We start from the raw sequence: 26,423 nt of genomic DNA, 5'->3' as shown, positions 1-26,423 counted from the left end.
TCGAATCCATTTAGTGAAGTCCACGCAGTTCTTCTGTGATTCCAGTTTGCAGTTTGTTATAAAAAGAATTAAGTTTAACACTACATGGTTTGGGGGCTGGGACTTAACACAACCTGGGACAAGGTAAGGAGGATGCATTAAACCTCTTACATCCAGAGCCAGATTTCACAACTGACAGACTTGGGATATCTTGCACTGAGATTATCTCAGGCAACGTTTTTTTGGTCCTGATCTTTGATGATGGGGAGCAGCCAGTGCAGCTGTACTGCTAGAGAATGAGAAGCACTGAAAAATTCTAGACTATGATTCACAAAAATACTGTGCACAATTGGGGGCCCAGCCCTTACCTCTGTCGCAACTTCTTCTTCAAAATGTCATCAGGAAAAAGACTTGACAAAAGCACTGCTTCTTTAATTATTTGACTAGAAGGGTGACAAGACAAACCTAAGAAAGGCCTATAAAACTTTCTTCCTCCTTTAATCCTATGCTGTAATTTTTTAACTGTAGGAGAATTCTGAAGTTTCCTTTGGTTTAGCAGGGCAGACTGGGTGAATCAGTTGATTTTAAGTTCTTTGTTACTGCCTGATAGGAAACAAACATACCAAGGAAATAATTTTACTGGTCTCTCATAAATCACTACTGGAAGTGGATTAGGAGAACACTGGTGATGTTGGAACTTCCGTTACAGGAAGACAACAAACTCGTCACAAGTTTAGGTGACCAAAGAATGAGATTTAAGGATGGACTGGACTACAGGAATGGGAAAATAGCAGCTCTTCATTACAGAAAAGGTTTTAAGGAAATGCCATATTGATGATTTCATCTTGGATAGCTGCCAAGGCTTTACATACAGAAGCTGTGCCTTTCTAGGTCACATCATTGATTTTTTTTTTTAATTTGGGTTGTTATTTTTTTTCTTTTAATGGTGCCTGGGACAATTCTGGGACAAGAAAGAAGTATCCTCCTTTCCTACAGAATAAGGAAGAAATATCTAGAGCTAGCAAATGTCTTTGATTGTACAGCATGCTAAACCCCTAGTTATTGCCATTTCTTTCCACATAATCTCCTCCCTCTCTGTTTTGAAAAACAGCTCAGCCTGTTTCCCACGTACACACCCACCATGGCATATTTTGCAAAAGCACTTCTTATCCAAAGTTTGACAAATAAAAGTGTTGTATTATGGACAATTAACAAATATCCAGTTATGTAGCTTTCAGATATGTATATATTTTCATTAGACTAATTTCAAAAGAAATGAAAGAAAATGCTTTATAAAAATCCTCTTGAAAGTGATGCATGTGGCTAAGATATTTTGATAATGTTATCTCCTGTAGATGGTTAATGCCAACTTGTCATCTGCACAAACAGGAAGCACCTCCTGATATATGTCCTGTTCACCTTTTTTTGACACAACAACCGCAGCGAAAAAAAAGAAAAAGGAAATTGCTTTGCATGTCACCTTTGTGAAGAAAGTAACATTTGTAAAATATTCCATTCTGTATAGAAGCCCTTACTTGATAAAGACATAAATATTGTCTTACTTTTTTTCATATAAAGCTTCATTAAAAAATATACTGGAAACAAGAAACATCGACTTGCTTTTCCGGTATAGATTTTTCAACAATGTATTGACTCCAAAGTTCACATACTGATGATATAAACAAAACAAAAAAAAAAGCATACCCTTGGATGACATGATATCTGCTGCTCAAAACATTGCATAAGAGATTAAAATGGTGAAATTTCCAGTACACTTACTCAAAGTCAAGCCTGCCTCTTTTTGTGAGGATAAAACTCTTCTGTTTTTTGGTTGTTTGGGAAGAATTTTTTTTGTTTTGTTTTCCTTTTACTTTAATAACTTCCCTCTTTTGAAAGGGGGTAGAAACATAACAGTATTAGTGTTCTAAGCACTGTTCCTAATGACGGAAAGAATTTTTCACCAAGTAAAGCACTCCAGCAATTTCTAATGATATTCTAATTTCTCTGGAAATTTATCCTACAGACAAGTCTATTCAGCCAAAAGGCTCTGTCTCCAGCTCTTATTTTCTCCATCCTGAACTTTGATGCCTGCATTGTCCCTGAGGAGCTCATGTGTCACAGAAGTTCAGAAATCCACATGTGGTCTTTTCTGAAGCTTGATCAGCTATTTCCTTTGAAATCTAGAAGGAACACCTTAATCTGGCTCCTGAAGCTGCCTGAGAGACAATGGAAGGGATTTCAGCACTGGCATGACACTGGGGGTGTCCAGTGTTCCAAATGCTGAAGGCAGGTCCACCAGCATGAACATGGAGTCTGTACTTGAGGAAATAATTTCAGCTCTGTTTTAGACATTTTGCACAAAACAGTCAGTTCTAATTCTTATCACATGGCTCTTTGGATGTGGACTAGTGACACTGAACTGGTATTAAAGCATGATGATTAGACAGATAATTCTTCACTCACCTCCTGTGCAAAAACCTTTTCAAAGAGTAATAAGGAATAAGGAGAGAATGAAACCGAAGTGAGACATCAGAATTCTAAAATTGTTTTGATTTCACAAGCTGAAATAACAAACTCTGGGCACAGAGGAAACTCAAACCCAAATTCTTCAAAATACTACATAAACACATACCTGACTATATAAAAGGCTAGTCTGTAATGACATAGGGAAACAGATCAGCATTCCATTTTGGGATGTAAAGGTTCCAGTTGTCTTGGGCTGCAAATAGGAGTAGCTTCCATTTGTTGACATCTCAAAGTCAATATACAAGGTGTCATATGCAACACTTTGCACCTATAGTGCCTCTTAAGGTATCTGTCCTGATTTCAGCTGGGATAGAGTTAATTTCTTCTCAGTAGTTGGTAGTGCTGTGTTTTGGATTCAGTATAATGTTGGTAACACACTGACATTTTGGGGTTTGCTAAGCTGTGTGTATCTTAAGTCAAGGACTATTTTTTGTGTGTCTCATGCTCTGCCAGTGATGATGCAAACAAAAAAAAGCTGGAAGGTTGCATAGCTGGGACAGGTGACCTGAACTGAACAAAAGGACATTCCACACCATAGAACACCATGCCCAATATCTAAACTGTGGGAGTTAACCAAAAGGCCAGTCCAGGTTAGGGAATGGGGTCTGGCCTCTGTCAGCTGGTGGTGAGCAACTGTATTGTGCATCACTTGTTTGGTTTGTATTTCTTTTTATTATTATTATTACTACTACTACTATTACTATTGTTACTACTACTACTACTATATTTCACTTCTTTTCAATTATTACACTGCTCTTATCTCAACCTAGTTTTGATTCTCCTCGCCACTCCACCAGGGTGGCAGGGGGAGGTGAGTGGCTGTTTGGTGCTTAGTTGCTGGCTGGGCTTAAGCCACCACAGCAGCACATTAAGGAACAAGGGGTGGAACCAGCTTGCAGTTGTTACGTGCGAGTATCAGAGTTCAAACCAGAAAACCTGAATGTTAAGTAGGACCACGTACTATCTGAACCACAGGCTTCTTTTTTACTACATACTGCAGAAAATGACACTCTAGAAGAACAAATGGTCCATCAAGACTCTCTGAGTGCACGTTGCAAGGACAACAGAAGAAGCCCTGGTACCCAATAATCAAAAAAAAAAGATGCCCCCAAAACAGATGCCTTATTTGCCCCATGCTTATTAGAAATGAAGGGACAGGTACACCTAAAAAAACCCTGCCTTCTGTAAACAGAACTTGATCCAACAACAGTGAATTAAATATTCTGAAAATGCCTGCGGAAGTTTGTATGCCATGAGCTTTTTTATAAGAAATTGCCTCAAGTTACATTGCCAGAGGAAGGCAATATAGACCAATCTCATAGGAGAATAAACATACTCTATTTCTCAAACAATTTATTTGCTTTGAAATAAAACAGTGTTTTGCTCTAGAAAGTTGTCCAACCACTGCTTCTCTAGGGAAGCTGATTACAAATATTAATCCAAATTCATAGGCTATAGCTCAAAAGTTGACTCAGAAAGAAAGATAATTTCATAATTCCAGTCCAAGAGAAAAAAGGATTGTTCAATATATGAGCAGGGTGCTACTAATGAGTAGGAGATAAAGTCAATCTTGTGATTGAGACAGCTGGCTGTTAATGAGACACACTCAGCTTATTCTACTTGCACTAGTGTCTGTTAGCGCTACTATCTGTCAGCTCATGGAATGGCCAACTTCCATAAAAAAGACAGAAACCTGAAGTTTCTGTGGTAGTCTGTAGAGGAAATAGTCATAAACTGCTCATTACCTGGATCAGGACTCTGGAAATTCAATGTTTTTAATTTCAGACCTAGAATCCATGGAAAAAGTTATACAGTAAAATAATCCAGAATGTCTAAATAGCAGTGGGTTATCGGTTGCTGCAAATACATTATTAACATGGAACAGTTAAAAACCAGAGTTTCGGCATGCCAACATCAGTAGCATATGCAGTTTTTACACCAAATAAATGCTTGAAATAAATCCAAGTTTATTTTCAACACAAAGAAAATAGTATTAAACAATTACAGAGAATAATCAAGGCTTGAAAATGTCAGCAGAGTGCAAAAAAAGCAAAGGATGAGCTCAAGACACAGGTCTGAAGGAAAATATTGTTTTCTCTATAAAAATGGAAGCTGTCTGTTATTTCAAAATATGTCAACATGTGTACACTGGCATGCAGAGGAAAGGAAGAGTGATGGAATACTGAGTCTAAATTTAGCCACAGTGATTATTGCTGCAGCATACAAGCTTCATTCATGGGCTGAAATGAATCTGTAAATCACTTACTGCTTAATACAATTCTTTACAAATATGATATCAAATCCTGTGCACACACATCCCATGAGTCTGGGCACAAAAGCTTTTTTATCCTATTGGTACCCTATGTATCATTGTCTTTGGGGTTTATGGAAGTGTTGCTAAAGGCAGCTTCTATTCAAATGTGTCAGAAAACCCCAAAGAAGCCTTAGGTAACACAGACTGATTGGAATGGAAACGTAATTAGAGAAAAAGACTGTGTGACACTCAGTTGAAGTCTCACTCATTTATTCAGGTAAGCCAGTCTGGTAGTTTCCTTCCTGACAATGATACATACATTTGTGGAACAAAATGGAATAGCTGCTTCCATCCAAAGTCCTGGCTGTGAGAGCAAGGGTTTTCATGGACTTGGCAATGTATAAAGGTTGCAGAAGGTCTTCACGGTTCAAAATATCTGTTTGAAGGACTTCTTGTTGGTACTTAGACTTGTGAAGTTATTCAAGAAGACTTCATTGAAGTGCCACCTCATTGAAATGCCAGTAGGAGAGCTAAAGAATATGCCTGGGTCTGGTTCTTCACTTTGAGAAAGCAGAATTGAACTGTCTGGAAGCATATTCACTGGGGGATTTTTTTTCTACCATCATGAATGAGGATAACATTCCTGAGGAAGAATTCTTGAGCCAGGAAAATCTTTGCTCCACTAATCTATTATTTTTCCAAGGTCAGGAGTTTATTGCTTAGATATAACCAGAAGGTAAATTACCAATCTAGTCTCACAGTCCTTAGCTGATAAAAGATGAAACTTGCAAATCGCTCAGGATATGAGGCTCCCCATAACAATAAAAGACACTCAGTGTGCCTCCCCACAGAACATGTCTCCAGTGTCCCAGGAGAAAGACATCTAATAAATGAACAATTAGAGGAAGTCCCTTTGTTATAGGAGACAAGTCTTTTCAAGCAGCAGAATCTCCTATATGATGAAGATGAGATATACATATGAGATACCATGCGGTATGAATCTAAGGAGAGTCTGGCCTCAGTGAAAATTAGCGGCAGCTGGAAGAGAAGAACAAAAAGACAGGAAGGAAAAGAAAACATAAGCTTTAAGTGGACTATAGAGTAGAAAGAGAGCTAGTGAAATGAAGATTTTCATATGTGGCTGTAGGTTTGCTGCAGTCTGGAGCAACCTGGCGAAGCTCTTCCCTGACCCAAGACACTTAAGAGAAGCCAAGAAGAAGGCAATACCATGTCTTTAATATGCTCAGCAAAAATGCTCTGGGGAGAAAAACCCCATTTTTTCAAGATGAAGGAACTGACGTTGATACACCATCCATCCCAAATGGGCACAGGTAGGAGTGCTCAAAGAAGTTGTATTTAGTGCCAACAGAAGGCACTTCTACCACCTTCCACAAAACTGTAGTGACATCAGTGTAGCCAATACCACCTAGGCACGGAATCTTCCCTATCTATTCGCAATTTGGGTATCTGCCAGCCTCCCTCCAAGATTCTCAATGGGAAGTGAAAGTCAAGTTGACTCCTTGATACCCACACTGGTGCACAGATGCAGCAGTTGCTTCCCTTTTCCCATCAGGGTTTTATTTGGGTTACAGAAAGATAAACTTTAGAAAAATGCTGGGAAATGAAAGAGACCTAGAAATAGAAACATCAAGAGAGGAAGACCAAAATTTTTATCAATATTGCAGTGTCAAAAGGATAAAATAGCAAATGATTACTGGTGGTAAGACGTGGCAGGAGAGAACTTCCCCCAAAGTGAAGAAGCATTTTGTATAGGAGCAAATACAAAGTATAGGAAACAAGAGAGGTGAAGGTAAAGAGGTGACAAAAACGTGGGAGGAAAATGGCATAGTGGGGAATGAAAATGTGACAGTGTGAAGGGAAACAGGAGATCAGATAATGGGAAAAAAAGAAAAACAGGACAAACTATTTACAAAGTAGGACACACAAAAGAGTGTGAAAGAAAAGAACTAAGAAAGTGAAGTTTTAAAAGCAGTAACAAAATGGCAAGCTAGTATTTTTTTAGAGAATGAATACATATGGCACACATTTTATTCCACTGCCTTTAAAGGTGAATGTAGGTGATGCTAAGTAATTCATTTGGGACAAGATCATAATTTCTCAGCAATATCCACAGGAGAAAACAAAGAACACAGTAAGATCTAGAAAGTTTTCTAGATGAACACTATGACGTGTTTAAGGGCTGTATCCACAGCAGCTAGAAACCAACACAAAAACCAGTCACCATTTAACCACACTCCCCTGAGAAACTATCAATGTCACAGTTTCTAGCAACATATTCAGACACAGTGCCACTGAGTATTTGAGAGCTAAAATGAAGTACATCAAGTAATGAACTTGGTGGGTTTATTTTCAAATTCTACCACACACTCAATCTACTCATCGAAGTCACAGGTGTTTGACAACCCAGCACCCACACATGCAGTTCCATGCTTCAGGTTCCTCCAGACCAGAACATTTCAGCTAGAAAAAGACTGGGAAAGGTAAAGCTCAAAGAATTGACAGCGAAGAAATTCTGGGGTGATTGTTCCTTGCTTTTTGGTTTTTTGTAGAAAGCATCCAAAGTGAACTCTGCTTTGGATAAAAAGGCTTAGTGAACAGCAGGAAAAAAAAATTATTTACATATCAGTATCACAGAGGTACACTATAAACAACTTCTGAGAAAGGCTTTTCCCCTAGTTTTTCCCCCCTTTTGGTTTATTTATTTATTTTTTTAATTTAAATTTTTTTATGTTGGTTTGCATAACCTGTCAGGCTCACATTCTTCAGAATTTCTTGTGAAGACTCAAAGAATAAACTTACTACAAAAAGCATCTATTTAAGAGAGGGGCCTCCCTTATGGGAGTTTGCCAACATTGCACAGACAATGGAGCCCCATTAAAAGCACTGATCTTCTCCTTCCATAATGCTACCAACATCCAGGGAAACTGCATTGTCTCATTTCTCAAACAGATGAACTGAAGAGTAAAGGAGCGGGAGGAATGAGCAGAGCACCTTCTCAAGAGGCAGCTGAACAAAATCGTTGCACTATGGCATACAGAGGAAAGTTAAAGTTCACTTCCCTCACCAAGCGAAGTGGAAAGTGTGAGAGAAAGTGTTAATTTATCTCACCCATGGCACACTACGTACAGACAGCATACTGGGACTTCAGAAATCCACACATTTACCCAGAATATAATTCAAAGCCCTATCTGATGACTGATGTACTTCACAACTTTTATTATTTGAATTCCACAAAAAAACTGTCTAAGAAACTGATCTGTACTCTTTATCAGCTTTCCTCCCACAGGTAAAATTATCATCTAAATTCGTTTCATCTGTAGCATGATCCGTTCCGCTCCACTGTCTTCAAATTACACCTTGCCAAATCTCTAAAGACAAAAGAATTGCCCAAGTATAGCAATCCAGAAAATGGTTTTCAACTTTTCCAATATTATTTTGAGATAGAAAACAGTCTGCTTTTCATTTTTACCACTACACAGCAACATTTGCGAGTGATGCTTTTTCTGATTTAGTTGATGACCAGTAAATTCTGTGAGTGAGTCATTAAGAAACACCAGGTGGGTGAAAAACTTTCATGACATACCTTTTCTGAAGAGCCTCTATGAAACACTCATACATTGATCCTATTGCCTTCTGATTGCTGGTTTCACAGATTAGCACTACTAGTCAAATAAATGCTGTGCTCAAGTTAAAAGCTGAACATAAAGGTAACTTGAAAGTGTTTCAGCAACTTGTAAAGGGAAGCATCTTACTGATGTTCAAACCCCTCCAACCTTTTTAAAGAATTCTATTTGAAGTCAAACATGAAAAGACATTTTTCCACTTTCACTGTTCATAGCCTAGGGAAAGGACACGATGAGAGGAAAATGTTATCAACCGTTCTTTTATCATTTACAGTTCTGAACTTATTTACCACTTTTTGTAATTAAAGATATATTAGAAAGACTGTCCCTCGTAACTGGAAACGGCTTCCTTGTCACATCTGAAGAAACCTGACTTCATTCTTCCCAGATACTTGTAGCCCAACATACACTTCAAATTCATTTGCTATTACAATGGCAACATTCAAGAATTGAGTAATTTCTAGTTCAGTTCTTATGTTAAAACTGATTCGCATTTTAATAGGAATAGAGAAAAGTAGTTTAGAAGTTCCTGCTTGAGGAACAATTTCATCATATTGAAATGTTAAGGAAAACAAGAAAACCAGAATGATGTTATCAGGGACTGGAGACAAAGATTCATACTCCAGTTGCAGGTCAAAGCTTTATGCCATCACACCTCTAATTCTGGTAATGCATTAAGGGTAACACAGCTATACCTGTTCACACTACACTATCCCAAACACAAGAAGAACTCATGTATCAGTACAGAGCTGTGTTTCAGGCAAAGAAAACTCACTGAAGACTTGAAATTGCTAGGCTGTAAATAAATTATGAGCAATACAAGTTCTCACATGGCAAGGTAAGGCCCATGCTGTCTGCTAGTAACATATACACCTAAGTAACACATCTTAAGATACAGGATTTGAGACACCACCTGCCTTGTTTTACTGCCCTGCAACACGAAGTCTGAGAATATCTGCATTTGTTGGTTTGTATAAAACAGAGAAAATAAAGACTCTTCTGTTCAATAAGGAAATAAACCAAGAGCATTAAACGTGGCAAACAGCAAGTCCCTTGTGGTTTACCTCTGCAGGTTAGAGAATTTAATTTCTGCCCTTAAGAAACAACCTATACACCTACAAATACAGGAATTCCATAAAAAATTTTCAACCTCTCTGAAAATGATGCTAACCAGACAGATACTCAGAAGAGTCAGGAGCATTTTGATTTCCTAACTTTACACAATGTCTTTCATTAAAGACCACCAAGAAGCAATCACTTTACCCTTCAGCCTCATTTTTGGTGACAGAATGCCAGGAGTACTGATATCCCCACGAAATTGTCTGGCATTCTGCTCACATCTTGTGAAGCAGTTTTAACATATAAAGCTATATAAACCACTTAAACAGCTATCAGCAGTACAACAGTGTATGAAAGATGGAGAAAGATTTTAAAATACATTCTTTTTAAGAAACAGGAACAATGCAACATCTATGAACCAAAGAAGTATATTTCTTATAACAATATAATCTTTACAGAATGTATACCAATACCTGCTGCTGTCTTTGCCGCCTCATTTGGGCAACCTGAGACATCATGATTTGACGATCCAGTAACTCCATCCTCTGCTGCCTCTGGATGTCAACTGTTGCTCCCATTCCCACTCGAACTTCATTTGTTGGTTCCGAAGATGAGAAGACTGGTTCAAGAGTCCAAGAAAATATCTTTGCTACCCATCTGGGTACACAAAGAATTTGATGAACTTTTAAGATACTGCTATTGTAGCAAATCCCAGAAAGCTGAAATCAAAAATGAAATGTTAAAAAAACCCTGAAAACCAAAGAACTTAAATACACCACATTTACTTTGAATTTGGCTGCAGGTAACAGTTGGTCTTTCTGGTTTTTAAAGCACTTTTACTGTATTTACTCACTGTTCTCAGTCAAGAATCAGAGAACGAACAGGGGATTTCTTTACTTCCCTACAACTACAAACTATTGCTTTTTAAAATCTGTGTGGTGCATTGCCTGTGACTCATAAAGTTGCATGGGGTTTTTTGTTTGTTTCAGAATTTGAGCCCAAGCCAAGTGACCCTTTCTAAAACTGGTCAAAATTCAAATAAAATTTTAATTTCTAGTAAAAGAGCTGGTCAGGGTATGCTGCATGCTGACCTGAGAAGATTAAGACTGCTCTTGAGGATGCTGAAGCACTGTAAACACTTCTTCAAAAAAACCCAAACCCCCTTAAGGCTTCTGTCCCCATCACCCGAGTCTCTCCTTCTAGTAAAAATAAAAGTAAACAAGCAGAATTGAAGTTAAATCTAAGACTATGCACAGACTTATTCCAAAAGGAGCCCATCTACCTTACAGGAGGAAAAAAAAATGTTTAAAAAACAATTCATTAAAAACTGTGATACTGAAAAAGCCAGTTTTTGTGAGGCACTTCTCCTACCCATTAGAAAAAATCCCATTTGCTGTGTTTATGCTTGCCTTGAGGCTTGATTTCATTCCAGATTTAGCAGGAGAAAGAGAAATTCATGTGCCCCATAAATGGATTTACAGTCATCACTCAGCCATTATTTTGAATGTCATTGTGAAGCCGCAGCACTTGAGCCCAAAGACGTTCCATTTGCATTCTGCTTTATGACACATTTCAGCATTTGTGACCCTTTATTGTCTGTTATGCCACAAAAATTATGCTGCGACAGCACAGTGAAATGAACAGGAAGAGATCTGAACCTCAAAAATCTGTAAACATACCCCAGAAATGCAATTTTGCTAAAATCAATGTAGAAACTCTGCATCCGAAGTATTTATTTATTTGGGGCTATTTGTTGTATCCCACTGACATTTGTATAAACACACTAAATGCATTGATGAGTATACCAGGGGAGACAGTATAGGAAAAAGCAGCATTCTTTGGGAGAGGGGGTATTTTTCATATTATTTAAAAGGTTAAATATCCAATGAGGTAGTGAGACTTTTAGCAAAACCACATTCTACTTTGGGAAACAATGATTTTATTTTATTATACTTTCATTTTATGATGCAGGGGTGAATGTAACACCAAGCACAGGCCATTCTAAAATGAGAAAGAACAGCTTTAAACTACCCTTACCCTCTTCAGTCTTTCAGCCATGCTTTGAGAAAGGAGGTAAATGCTATGAGGGCCATAATCACATCAGAGTGAAGGCTGCCTTTAACAAAAATTTTCGGTATTCAAAGGAAGGTCCTAACTGGACAGGGCACTGTCACAGAAGCTTTTTCATGACCTCAGATAGTCTTTCCTCAGCTCTAGTGAAACTGTTCCAGATGACTGTAAATTCATGACTAAAACCTGTGCACATCAACTGGAAACTAAGATATAGCTATAATTGCCAAAGGATAAGAGGAAGAAAATTCATACCACTCCTGCAATTCACCTGCTTTTGGTATGTAGTACTTGAGGTATCTGCCTAGCAAGAAGGTCTCTCAGAAGCTAACGCCCTGGTCCTGAGGGAGTGACGTAGATAGGCTCCTCACTCAAGAAAACCTAGATTGTACAGTAACTGAGAAAGCAGTTTTTTGGGGAGCGAGAACCACACTGCAAATATTACAGATACATTTAATCTGATGTTTTCTGCAACGCAAAACGCTCGAGCAGCACCAGAGCCTATAAGTTATCTTCCTTCCTCCCACCTTGTTAGGTGTAGGGAGCATCATTACGCTGTGGAGCCATGAGCCCTCTTTCGTTCCAGGGATTCTGCACACCTAATTGTACAGGTGTTAACAGGGTAAGAAGTCCCACTCAAAATACTTTGTCCAACATCACACCAGCATTCCCTCACTGCTTTCAAATGTCCCTCCTAGATACTCATCTCCGCTCTCTCTTACCACCTTTGAAAAGGTCTACTGTTTACAAAAATCTTGAACAGGTTCAAAAAGTCACAAGAACAAAACAAAGCAAGTGGTGATAGGAAAATCCGCATCTCCCTGAATATATGACAAATCTTGACACGTGTCTGAACATATTAACCACAGACACAATCATTCTTTTATCAACTCATGATAGAAAATTGAGCAATGAGATAACAGCAGCATATCTTTGGTGTCAGTACTTTGGAACTTGTTTGTCTCAGAAGGGAAGGTGTACTGCAAGCACCAATTAGCAGCTGCATCAGTAAAAGCATTCTTGCATTTTCCTTAGCTGAGATGGCTAGTCATAGAATCATTTAGGTTGGAAAAGAGCTTTAAGATCATCAAGTCCAGTTGTTAACCCAGCAGTGCCAAGTCCACCATGTCCTTAAGTGTCACATCTACATGTCTTTTAAAGACCTATAGAGATGGTGACTTAACCTCTTTTTGCCCTAGGCAGCCTGTTCCAGAGCTTGACCAAGTTTGGTGAGTAATTTTTCCTAATACTCAACCTAAACCTGCCCCTGTCTCAACTTAAAGGACATTTCCATTTATCTTACTTGGAAAAAGAGACTGACCCCCACCTCATTAAAACCTCCTTTTAGGCAGTTATATTTATATATATCCTTTTAGCAAGTCATCCCAGAGCATTTAATAGGAAGAAAAGGCTTTATATAGCTAGAAGTTTACTGACATGCTAAAACGAAGAGATATTATATGGAAGTATAAGAAACTTTGAAATGCTGTGGTCACTTATAACAAATTTTCAGTAAGTTTCACCTAGTGAGGACAAGATAGCTATTTCTATATTTCCAATAAACCCAGAATGGAGATATTTGTAGTTAAAATAGGTCTTGTGATTCAGACTGGCTCAGTGTCATACTCTCATCTTAATGTCAAGTATTTCCAAAGAACTTCCTCTTTAGCTGGTTCATATGCAGAACTTGATATCATTTTAAAAAACACAAGCTTTGACAAAGTATAAAGCAACTTTTTACACCATTTTTGTTACTGACATTGAGTGAATTTCTAGTGTTTAAGAAAGCAAAGCAACACTGTTTATTCAAGGAAGATAAAACGATCTCATTATATCCCAATTTCAGCACCAGACATCAGATTAAAGGGCTACTTCCCCCAAACTGAGGAGCCTCTACTGTATTTTAGCCTCCAAAAGTCACCACAGAAAGATGTTGTGGTTATGCTCACACTGTTAGAATGGAGAATTTGTGGCTGGCAACATAAGGTTCATCTTATACCTTATACGGTTTTCTGTTAGTCACAGCATCATCCACCATATTGCATGTGGCATAGTGCTAAGCAGAGGAAATGGAGAATGCTGGAAACTCTCTGGCACACTGCAGAAAAAAAGTGTGCTTATATATTTTCAGTTTCTTAACACCTTGGCCTACTATTGGTTCTTCATATGAAGTTTCCTAACCTCCTCTTGCCCCCATAGAAAGCCTAACTTCCCCTCCCCTTCCCTCATGTTCTTCCAAAGTTGTACACTTTTAAGAAAAAGGAAGTAGCTGTAGTTTCTCTGTACATAAGGTAAACCAAACATGGAAGGTCTCGAGTATTTTACATGGCAAAGAGACATATGCTCCACAAGTAGCTGGAGTAGTATTTAAAATTTAAATTCACTGTACTTGATTAACACCAAAAAAAGGAAATCAAACAGAAAAAAAGTAGACTGGTGTAGAAAATGATGTTGAAAATTATTTTGCCTAACAGAACTTGACAGCAAATACTCAATTATTTTGTTCTGAAAAACATAAATATATTAATCATATGTACTCAAGACTTGGCTATTTTCAGATACCAACAAATGAAGAGCAAATAGTTTTCTTAAGGTGAAATGACATTTATATGCCTATTTTATCTGCTTAATCCTTAGTATGTTCTGAATTCTATACAACTAGAATCAAAACATGGGCTTAAGTTTGTGTCAGAATCCTGTATTTATCTTCATTAAAGAAAGCATTTATCAAACCAAAATGGATTGTGTGAAACCCACCCAAGAAACAACTACCCAACAAATAAACCCACTACACATATATTTTCAACTTCTGTTACAATTGTAACAGATTATTCTGTTTGGGTTTCCTTTTTGGAAATTGTTGCAAATACTATAAACAGCCTTTTGCAATAGTTACTTTGAGAGAAAAATAAGATTATAATGATACTAAAATATTTCTCTTCAATTTTGTTTCCAGTTGACTGGGCTCATAAATTTTCCAGATACCTTGAAACTTTTTTCTTTAGAGTTCCTCAATGCTTCATTGGTCAGATGGAATCATTATCAGCTAAAAAACATTGTGCATGTGCAAGCATGACTGTACTGCCATTTCAGCACAGTCCTAAGCATAGGTTCCCTTGGTCTTTGCCAGCGTTCTGCAGGTGATCATTATCATGTTGTTAACCAGATCTCTTCAATTAAAAGATCAGGATTTGATTAATCTAACCCAACATAGAGATCTGTAATTTAAAAGCCTACTTATGAGCTGGTTGTTTAAAGTTGGTTTCATAGTCAATAGAGAAAAATGGGCACTCAGGATGTAACTCATCCTTTGGCAGATGTCTCCAAAGTACACACACAGATGAATTACTCTCATGGATTCCCTCTCTGAAAAAGGGTAACATTGCTGCCAAAAAAGCAAATGTTCATAGAACAATCTAATTCCTAATGAACCAGTTGGCATAGCTGACCAAATAGACCGTATTTTGGACACAGAAACTCTCAGATCAAAGAGAGAAATTTAGAAGTGAAATACAAACTGAAAAACCAATAGCCATTTTTCTACAGGATCTTAGAAGCCACAGATATAAAAGACAAAGTATCTTATGACACATTATTACCTTTTCCCTTCCTTTCTCACTACTTCCTTCCAGAGTTGGAAATATCTGCATCTCCCTCCTCCCCAGACAATTAAAACCTCACTTCCAAACCAATATCCCCCTGTACTCCAGATGAATCAACTCCTTTTTTTCTCAGATGTGTTAAATGATGCAGGAATAAGTGCTGGTAGCTTAGTCAGTTATCATGTGTTAACATCTTGACGTGGGCAAGGTGTCAAAGTTCCCATTATAGGGGGCATTAAGACAATAAAGTCAGTAGAATGTAGTGGCACTCAGATAAGTAACTTACAGTCAGTCAGCTGACCACTGAGCATTGTCCACACAAATATTTCACATTAGTTTTGGGCAGGATTCAGCATGTGTTAATGTACATGTGGATATCTGCGTGTGTCATGAAGTTAGCAGACAGACAGACTATGCTTCTTTTTCATTTTGTAACCTTTGTTCCTCTGTTGCTTTTCCATTTCTTATTTCAGGCTATGCACTTCACAAGCTATGCACTGCTGAGGTTGCAGCTGGGTACTTAGGTCAGTTCTGCATTCCCTGGCACAGGAGACATGGACTTGCTGGAGCAAGTCCAGTGCAAGGCCACAAAGATGATCAAAGGACTGGGAGCATCTTTCACAGGAGGAGAGGCTGAGGGAAGTGGGACTGTCTGGCCTGGAGAAGGCCCAGAGGGATTTTATCGAGGTAAAGAAATGCCTGAAGGGAAATGAAGAGGATGAAACCAGGCTTTTCTCAGTGGTTCCCAGCAACAGGAACAGAGGCAATGGGCGCAAACTGAAACATGGGAGGCTCCCTCTGAAGATCAGGAAACACTTTTTCACTGTGAGGTTGATTGAACACTAGCACAGGTTGCCCAGCGAGGTGGTAGAGTCTCCATCCTTGGAGATACTCAAAAACCATCAGAACATGGTCCCGGGGCAAGCTGTTCTGGGTTGCCCTGCCTGAGCAGAGAGGGTTGGACCAGATGTTACCCTCAGTGATTCTGTGAACTGAGTACTTGCTCTTTGGTAGGTAGTTCTATCAGGAAAGGGGAATCACATCAGTTACACACAAAACACATGGTTTTACTTAGGTAAGTACTTAAGCAAAGGCAGAATTTTTAGTGAGTGGGTAGTCTCACTGATACTAGCAATACTACTGATATTTATACTGTAACACCAATGTCAAATATTCAGAAGTTAACTAGATCAAACATTTAACTAACATTTACCTGAATCCACTTATAATCACAGTTACAAAGAGTCCAAGAAATATCATACTTTGACCAAAGACTAAACATGAGACTAAACATGGATGACTGAAGGATATCCAGACTAACTGGAGGATGAAGGACAATGTGCAGCAGGACATGAATGTGGAGGTAACTGCATACATTAACAGATTCTGACCAATGACTCTCTTTGAGAAAGTACATATTTAATACTAATTTTAATTATGTAGAAGGGATGATAACTTAAATATGAACACCATACTGTGGGGTAATACAAATGCTTCTACATTCCTTTTAAAACATTTTTTAAAACAATAAAAAATTCAGCATGAATTGTTCACAATCACTCAAGAAAGATGTGAAAGAGGAAGAAAAACAACACAAAAATCAGTGATTCCTAGGTCTGATCAGGTATTAACTACATAATGTTATTTTTAAGACAAGAACTAAAACAATGAAAGTCTGGTTTAATTATTTTGCTCCCCAGCTGAATCACATTTTATCCTATAAATGCCAATTCTAAAGGACATGAATTCACTATACAGAAACACCTCAGCTGGATGAATAACTAACAGAAAGAATGGGTAAAGTTCTTAACAAATAGAACCCAAAAGTACAATCCAAGTACACTTGGGAGCATTTAAGAGCAGATATCCATAGTCTATGTAAAACTAAGTTAGCCACTTCAAAATTATGAATAATAACTAATGTACTCAAAAAAACAGAACTGAAATTAAAACCATGCCTTCAACACCATCTGAACTTTCTATCTTAACCTTAAGCCATTAAAGTACAAGCTCTAAATTACAGATGCTCTATGTTTTCCAATGTCTAAATATAAAAAGTGCAACTTTTCATACAATCTGAGAAAAGCAAATTCCAGTGTAGCACAGCAACAATGAAGAAAACTGTTGCATTCAGCTTAGTGAAATCTGCAAGTCAAGCAGGGTTTCAGAAACTTTTCAATTTCAGTTTCCTAAGGTTTGAACTAAACTCCACATAAATTCAAGGCAGCTCACAGTAGACTTGGTGGGTTCCAAATTTTGAACTTTATGCAGTGCAGGTCCTCTTGCAAACAAGTAAAAAACCAATACTAGATAAGAAGAAAAGCTACAACACTAAAATCAAAAAAAGAGCCTGAAAGATACCTTCCCCCACGAAGTACAGCCCTAAGCTACTCAGAAAAACCCATGGCATGTGATCTGTCTGATGACATCATCCTAGAAAGTGGAGGGAATTGCATGTCTTAGTGGGACATGTCTTCTGCTGGTGACCAACCTGAGCTTCTTTAAGCAGGCGAGCTCTAGCTATGACTGAGCCTTGACACACCTCTCAAATTTCAATCCTACAAGAGTGTAGCAAGGAAAAATGTAAAGTGGGAATCCAAGAGATTTTAAAGGGGTGGGGGGAAAAAAAAAAAAAAGATGTATACATCCAGTGAAACATGAATATCACTTCCTAAGTTGTTTTGATTATTTTAAAGAAAAAAATAGTGAAGAAACTGTTTCAGGCCTTCACTAAACTGAGTGATATGCACTGCATGGAAGCACTTCCGTAAACAACTACTGAAAGAATTAGAATTTTAGGCATCTCTAATATGTTTCCTAATTTTATGACACAAACCCCAAAAAACTCCTATCATAAGAAACAAATGTGGTCTGCATGTGCCAGGCATCATATATTCCTGGCAAAATAAATCACAAGAAATTAAATTAGTCTTATCAATCGTAAGAACATTACAGATTACTGATTACATCAGATTTGCGATTTTCTTTAACTCGACTTCTTAAATTCTCTCTTCCTTATAAATAGGCATCATGTATTTAAACAGCATGTTTTATACAACATACCAACAACTGACATACCAAAAGTACAATAGCTGATTGTCCAGTTTCATGTGGAGAGTAAAGAAACTGCCTTTAAGAGTGTACTCCTGTGCTGGATCCAGCATCAAAATTAGATCTAGCAAGATATACCTCATCACAAAGACAGACACAGCAGACCTGTATTCCAATAACAAAACTGTAATTTTTGCAACTGAGAACAATTCGCCTTCAAAACTACAAATTGTCTAAAATTCCCTATCACCAGGCACATTACAAGAATGCCTACCTGCACGTTTCTGTAATGACGGCATCACTCAAAACCACTGAAAACAAGAACTCAAGGCAGTACAATTCTCAGTATGTCCATACCCTGCCTGGAACTCACAACTAAGATTAATGATACTAATGATACAAGGATGTAACTGGAAAGTCAGATCCCATTTAGTCATGTTCAAATACAGATTGTGAGAATTTAAATAAACCTAAACCAGGAACATAGTGAAGACAAAGTGGAAACTGACAACATCCTAGAAATTGTGCACCATCCATTTTGATATTCCACATAAGCAGAAGTTAAATTACAGAACAGCATCATAATACACTCATTTGAGTGGCTAAGTGATCTTCAGTGCTAAAAATACAGTGAAGTGTCTAACAGGCAATAAACTAGTAACTAAATATCACAGCTATCTGACCTGGTGTTAGTGCATTTACTCATCCCTTTTGTACAAATACCTGAAAATTTGAGTCCACAAAGACTAAGCTAGTAAGCTAGAAAAATGTCAAGAGTAGTAAGAATTACATAACATAGGTTGTCAGAAGGACTTAACATCAATTTGACAATCTATTAACTTCTGGCACTCTACATACACGTTATCAACCAACTACACCTGTAGTGCTAAAAGACACCTTTATAGAGTTGCATATCCTTTTTCAGATTATTTAATGTATCATGAAACTTTATTCCTTTATCAAGTTTTCTCAAAATTTATGGCAAACTATAATTTCTAACAGAGGAGAAAAAGAGACTTCTTAATCACAGAAGTGTGGCAGATATGCTACACAAAAAAAAAAAAGGCTGAAATTCCTAGCATGAATTTCTTTTGAAATTGCAGCACTTATTACAAAGTGGAGTGCAGCTCTCTGCTTGCTGCGGAAAAAAATTTGAGACTGAAAACACATCATCATTGACAATGACTTAATTCATGCTGACTGAAGCAATATGAAAACTTGAAATTATTTTTTTTAGCCTTCCTGTGACACAGAGGTAGCTCAATTTAATCCTGTGGATTTACACCTAAGTAAAACATACTGTCAACCTGAAATGAAAAACACCATGCTAATTTATAAAAAAGATTACTAAGAAAGTTGAGAAAGTTTCATTATACATAAGAATAAAACTTTACATTAAAAGAGAATTAAAAAAGAACTGCATAATATATTACGAAACAAAAATTAAGCTGTTCTTTATATGTCTGTATAACCAAGCATACATACAGCTTCTGTCATCAGGAAAGAGGGAGTTAAAATGCCTTTCCATTTCTTTCCTTTCCTTCCCTCTCTAATGAACACCTGTTTGAAAGGAAGGGCTATTAAAAGAGCCAGCCGAGTAACAGGAAGGGTAGTGCATTCGGAGGAAGTCACAGATCCTTCGGAGGGCACAGAGGCTTGGGCTGATTTCCAGCGGAGACAGATTCTGGTTTGTTAGCTGCACTGCTATCATCGATATTTATAGCAAGATCAAATCATGAAAACATGTCACTATTTGCTGTTTTGTCACTCCTGTTATTAGTTATGCTGCAAATTCACAGAATATTTTGCAACAGTCAATGCAAATAGAATGCAAATGGAGACCAAACTACAGAGTTGTAGCAGCATTTCCCTCTGAGCTCAACCCGAGTTCAAATTAGTATGCAGCAAGGGCATAATTTGAGTTCTCCAGACTCCATCAACTTAGTAATGAGCTCCCTTGGAAGTGGTGGCACTCTTGCTGTCTGAAAAGGTTACAGTCTTTTGGGCCAAGAAATCAGTCTGAGCTCCTAATGTCTAAGTTCGTAAAATTTTAAGAGAAGCTCATCAGTATCTAATAATCTGAAGGATTTAGCACCATCTGTTTCAGCACTTAGTGCCTTAGTATCAAGAACAGAGTAAGAAAGGAAAAAGACCACACCTCCTTTATCTGACTGATGTGATGAACATGATTTTGTACCCTTACTGCCATTGTCATTGTGAGAAACAGCTATACTACAGATCTCCTAGGAGATCAGCAAAGTATGAAAAAGCCACTAAAAGCTGAGTTTTGGAATCAAAGCTTGAGGCTTGCTGAAAACTGAAAAAACCAAACCCCAACCCAGGGCACACATTTCTACCATTTCCTCAATAATGTCATTTATAGTTGTGGGTGTACAGCTATATCCATGGCAACAGAGAGCAGTGGCACCCTGAAAATATTAACTACCAATTTTGTCATCTGTCAGTTTATCACCAGCTAGTCAGTGCTTTACACATTTGTAAGTTGAAGAGGAAAACTTTCTACTTACCATCACAAAATATTACTTTGTAATTTCTGTTTGTTTTGAGTCCAAATATACTGTGCTGATCACATACATAACAGTGTTTTAAGCAACACACCGTTTTTATAACAGTAAGACTTACCAATCCACTTAAGGCTAAAATCCAGATGTAGGAACCAGAAGTTAAGAGCTAGAAGACAAGAGCAGGGATTTAAATTTTTATTTTACAAAGTTATTGCTATATGAACTACTAAGCTGCAATATAATATAGGCTATGCACTCATCATGACAATGGAAGACATCGGACTTTTACCTCTGTTAAAATTCAGTTTAACATTTAAAAAAAGTATTCCAGAAGCAGCAAAGTGGAAAAAACACAGGGATCCAACAATTGCTCCCCTTCTACAGAACAATACATTTTATTTTCATATAGCTTACTGAGTATAACAGGATGTCAGTTATAGGCTGCACAGAAAAACAAGTCTGAAAGACAGACTGAAGCAAAGGAAATGACTCAGCAACGGGAGAAGAGTTCCAAGCAGGCAGGCACCCCAAGTGAAGCTCTCAGACATGCAGTCAGACAGACTAAGCACAAGCATCAAAATTAAAGGAATGGAGTTCTCACCCAGTGACATTTTGCTGACATGAAATCACAGAAATAAGTCGTAGTGAATTTTTTAAAAAATCCTGATAAGCCAACATGGCAGCCCACTGTTTCTAGCAAAGTATGTGACTAATCATCTGGAAAAGATTATTACCAACTAGAAAATGGACTGAAAATTAGACCAGTACTGGTTACTGAAATGTTTCTGCACGATGCTGTCTGATCATAAGAACACCTTCCCTCTAGAGTTCTGACTACGGAAAGAGTGACTTGAGATAAGGGCAGAGTTTACAAATGAGGAGAAGGCAAATGAGTCTTCCCTCAGCCTCTGTGTGATGGCAGCAACTGTTCTGCACACAGCAGGGAGAGATCCCACACAGATATGGGGGTTAGTGACAGCACTGATCTGCACTGGAGGTGCTGAGTGTATGAAAGCAAAATACAAAAGACATGATGGAAAACAGGCCACACAATATCATGGCTTTCCCAAAGACTGCAATAATAGTGGAATTGATGGGTTCAGAAGAGAGGAAACAAGATTTCTGAAAGATCAAGAAAATAAGGTGCTGAAGCAGAAAGTGTAGGAAACCAAAGGCTGAACAGGAAAGAGGATGACTTAAATGTTTATGTGGAGCACAAGTCAACATTCTGAAACTGAATACTTTATCTAAAATACTCTCTACCACATTTCACGTAACTATGGTGTTTACCCCACTGCCAGTGCCAGAGCTACTTTTGAATCCCTAGAACATATAGAAATGAGCCTAATTCCTCACAAATTTGTATGTCTCCTATTTCATAATTCAGGTTGTAACACAATTGTCCATTCATTTCTAGGCTGCTGGGTTTGGGGTTTTTTTAAATTGTTTTTTGAACAATTACTGGCTTTCTACACAAAATAGCTATATTTTTCCAGTGATAGTTCACAGAATACTACATGATGTTGCTGTGCTCTATGTTACACTATTTTAAATTACCTGTCACATAGTAACACATGATATACAAGTAAGATTAATTTATAGAAAAGTGAAATTCGCCAAAACCTTGATTATTTGCAAACAGTCTTACCATAAAAAATACTGTATTCTACACCTTCATTTGAACTCTAACAGACAAGGGAAAAAATAAACAAATTCAAGAATATAAGTAAACTGGAAAGGTGAAAGATACATATGCTTTAGGAACAAGTTCTGTTTTAATCTCTTTTTGTCTGATTCATTTTACTGACCAAAAAAAACCCCTGTAGAATTGTCTATTATATTTTTCCATGTAAGACAAGGTAAGAACACATCAGTTGCTCACCACTTCAGCATACTAGAAACACACGTTTCTCTGTGTTTTAGCTGATGGGATAGTTACTCGTTAAATGTATGTTGAATCATGCATCAAAATTCATACACAAACATACAGAAATATTACAGAAAAACTAACTACTACATTATTAGTTTATTAAAAGATGAACAAGCAAGTACATACCATACCTGTAAACCCAGTATGTAGACCAGAGACTTGTTTGTGATAGAAAAGTGTCCCAATACTTGTGTCACCTGCACTCTTGGAATGGAGGAATAAAATGGAACAAACAGCGCAAACACAGGACCCAAGCTGCAGAAAGAAAGACACAGATGGTTATAAGAATGATACTAGCAACAGTAGTGTCAAAGAATCAAAAGGAGTTAATTCTAAGTACATAACAATCAAAATGTTACACCACCTTGCAAACAAAGGTCTTCCTTGGGAACCAACACTAGGTAACTTGTGGCATTCAAGGTAATAGATAAATTAGCAAATAAGAACAAGTGACAAAAAGTATTTTATTTCCAAATGTTCGGGACTGAAGGCAGAAGAGAAGGCAACATATTTCCTCTGATAGCAGATTTCTCCTATAAAGCACAGCACACAACAAGAACAGCAGTGATTTCCTGCATCAGAACAAAGTTTCTTTGATTCAAATGGACAAATGATAAGGATTTTACCTTTCCCAAAAGGTTGAGGAAACCACTTCACTTATGAAGCTACGCTCCTGGTATTTACCCAGACTTAAGGTGTTAGAGGATTGCCAATAGAGTACAGTATCTAAGATGGGAGTATTGACAGTTTGATTTAATTTCCCTTTGCCAGTGACTTCCTGGCCCTACAAATAAAACTTCCTTTAGGGTCCTCATCTTAATCACAACACAAGATGTTTTTTAAGTTTTTAAACCACCATTGGAAGGAATGTCATAGAATCTAAGACTTCAAGCACTTTTTACAATAAGCAGATGCCTAGACTGATCTTGTGAACATGAACTAGTGCATTTCATTCAGACACAGAGATACAAAGCCCATTTTCCTCACCATAAAGCACACAGAAAACGAAACCATGTCTTAAAAAACACAGAGGAGGTCACAGAAGAACCAATGCCAAAGGCATGGATATGGGAGATTCTAGGAGAAAAATACTTCCTAGGATGGAGAAGGTGAATTACAAAAGGTCTCTTCAGGCAGACACAACTTGCTGCACTGGAGGAGCTGTGAAAGCTGCAGGCAGGGGAGGCCACCAGCAAAGTGCCATCAGCCCCAGGTGAATGCTGAGCCATAGCTCTGCGCTGTCCCGGGCCCGACAGGCACAGGCTGCTGCATGGGGTGATTTTTCACTGATTATCAAAACTTTCAAGAGTTGCAGTTCCCACAGGACTTTACATTAAAGGGATCCTTCTGTACCCAGCAGGAATTCCACAAACAGCCCAGATCAGGACATCAGTAACTTGAACTGTTCAGTCAAAAATACATTTCCCTTCCAGAGAAACTACTGATAGCAGCAATCTATGGAAAATGATGGACTGAATATTAAAACTTACATTTCCTGAATAATTGCCAAGTGCAACACCCACAGCTATGAAAGAAAAAAAGAAAACACTTCAAATATTATTTTTACTGATTTAATGGTCTCTGGCTTAAGAGCATTTTGCTATATCATTTTGTTTGTTATATTTCAAGTTCAGCTTCGGGAAAAACTTCCAAAGACTTAAATACAGTTTAATTATAGAAACATTTTTAGTACCATCCATTTGACATACAGTCAGATGCACTTAAATGTACACAGAATGTCAACTCAGAAATTAATGAAAAATGTTCAATTTTGCATATAATCCTTTTTACAGAAAGAAAACACACCTGTATAAACATACACAACACATTCCTGAAATAAATTGAAATTATTTGAGTTGTAAGAGTCACAATGCTGTAAGAAAGCAACATACAAAAATCATTCTTCATCTGAAATTAGTCCATTGTAGACAACAGTCACTGAATAAATCAGGTTTTATACATGAAGATAGAAGAAACACAAAGAAAAAATGTATTTTCTCTTCTTAGGGAAGTATTTTTAAATTATTTCTTTCTACTCTCACCAAATTAACTGAGAGAATACCACATTTGTGGCATGCTTTTCAGGTTTTATTGATCCTGTGATAAACAGTGACTCAGAGATTTCACATGCAAGAGTGCACTCAATCATAAGATGGGAAAGTACAAAAAGGAATTTCCCAAGACTGCAAGTGCATTTTAAAAAGAGATTAGAGAATCCCAAAAGGTTCCCTAAATGTTAGTATTCACCATTTATGTCAACAGAGACCACAGAAAGCACCACCCAGTCCAGAGTAATGATCAGCTTAATTCAAAGTCCAGTGTCTGACACTGCTCAGTACCCAACAACCTAGAGGAGCTGGATGAAACTTAGTGATGGGCCTTTTCTCCTAGAACAGTAAGTTCATAGGTACCACAGAGGTATGCTCCTAAAGGCTTCAGTGTTTGCTTTTTAGACAGAGTTCACATCTAATAGAAATAGATATTACCCATATATGCATTCAGGTATCTTTTTTTAAAATGCCAAAACTGGTGCCCTTCAAAACATTGTCTGAAACTCATTTGTACAGGCAACTACACTCGGTGAAAATTCATTCTGATTAATTTTAAACTTTCACCTTCAGCTTTCTTTATATAATTCTGTACTTCAAAAATTTCCTTTAATATTTTCTGTTGCCTTCAGAATTTTCTATAGTTTACTTATGCCTTATTTTAGAATATCTATATGAGGATGCTGCTTATCTACAGCAGGTCTGTTGGAGGAGTTATCCACGTAATAATACTGGAATATGGCTGACAAAGTAAAGGACAACAAAAGGACGGTTAAGGGAAATGCAGATCCACTGGTGAAAAAAGGGACCCACTGACAAAGGGCAAAAAAAATGGGCACTCAATGTCTTTTTGGGTCAGTTTTCACTGGTTAGTTTTGCCCTCAGGCCTTGCAGGTGGTCCCTGAGCCTCCTGTGGGACTGGAGCAACACCTGCTGTAAAGGAAGGTATTTTGGAGGCTCTTGAGCCCAACTGATCACACAGGAGGCCGTACCTCAGGGTTCTGAGGGAGGTTGCCAATGCTACATCACTGAAACATCATGGTGATTAAGGCAGGTTCCTGATGACTGGAAAATTGCAAATGTCACACCCATCTTCATGGAGGGCAAGAAGAGGATCCAGGTAGCTACAAGCCTCAGCTCTATCCCTGGGAAAGTTACAGAGCAAAGCTCCTAGAAGCCATTGCCAGCTACATGATGGACGAGGCAGCTGCTAATATCCCCTATGGATTTACCAGGAGTGACTCTGGTGCTGTTGTTAAGGAAGGGGAAGATGGCAAATGTTGTACACTCTGACTTTAGGATGCCCTTTGACTTGGTTTCCTCTTCAGCCCTTAAGGAAAAACAGGGAAGATATGCACTGTATAAGCAGATTTGAGGGAATCTGGCTGCACTGGACTCCAAGGGTTCTGATCAGCAGCACCAACTTTAATGGCAGCCACTTACTAGCAGCTTCCCTCAAGGACACACACTGGTCTTTATTAAATAGCCTGGATAATGGGACAGAGTGCACTCCCAACAAGGTAGCAAGTGAAATTAAATTGGAGGGAGCAGCCAATACTTCAGAGAGCAGGACCACATTCAGCTATTCCTTGATGGACTCGAGAAATGGGCTGACATTAGGAACCTTAAGGAGTTCAACAGAAGTAACTGTGGAGTCTTCCATCAGGGTTGGAATAACCTTGTGCAATGGCATAGACTGGCTAGAAAACAGATTTGCAGACAAGGATCTGGAGAA

The 26,423-nt window shown here is 37.9% G+C and overlaps 1 protein-coding gene across 3 annotated transcripts in view; it reads right to left on the bottom strand.

Annotated features, from left to right (window-relative positions):
• Positions 1-26,423, bottom strand: part of UBAC2 (UBA domain containing 2) — an 87,899-nt gene that overhangs the window by 7,242 nt on the left and 54,234 nt on the right. For 2 of the 3 annotated variants that reach the window (XM_048295864.1, XM_048295865.1), the window contains exons 5-7: positions 22,772-22,895; positions 20,829-20,876; positions 9,936-10,181 (exon numbers count right to left, since the gene is read on the bottom strand). In XM_048295864.1, coding sequence (XP_048151821.1) covers positions 9,936-10,181; positions 20,829-20,876; positions 22,772-22,895 — 418 coding nt within the window. Of the gene's footprint in view, positions 1-9,935; positions 10,182-20,828; positions 20,877-22,766; positions 22,896-26,423 lie in introns of all 3 variants that reach the window. The other variant, XM_048295866.1, reaches the window with a different exon arrangement.

This window comes from Corvus hawaiiensis, chromosome 2, assembly GCF_020740725.1.
Source record: "Corvus hawaiiensis isolate bCorHaw1 chromosome 2, bCorHaw1.pri.cur, whole genome shotgun sequence".
Classification (NCBI taxonomy): Eukaryota; Metazoa; Chordata; class Aves; order Passeriformes; family Corvidae; genus Corvus; species Corvus hawaiiensis.
The sequence above is the reverse complement of the archived record's forward strand: the minus strand, read 5'-3'. Positions and strand labels throughout refer to the sequence as shown.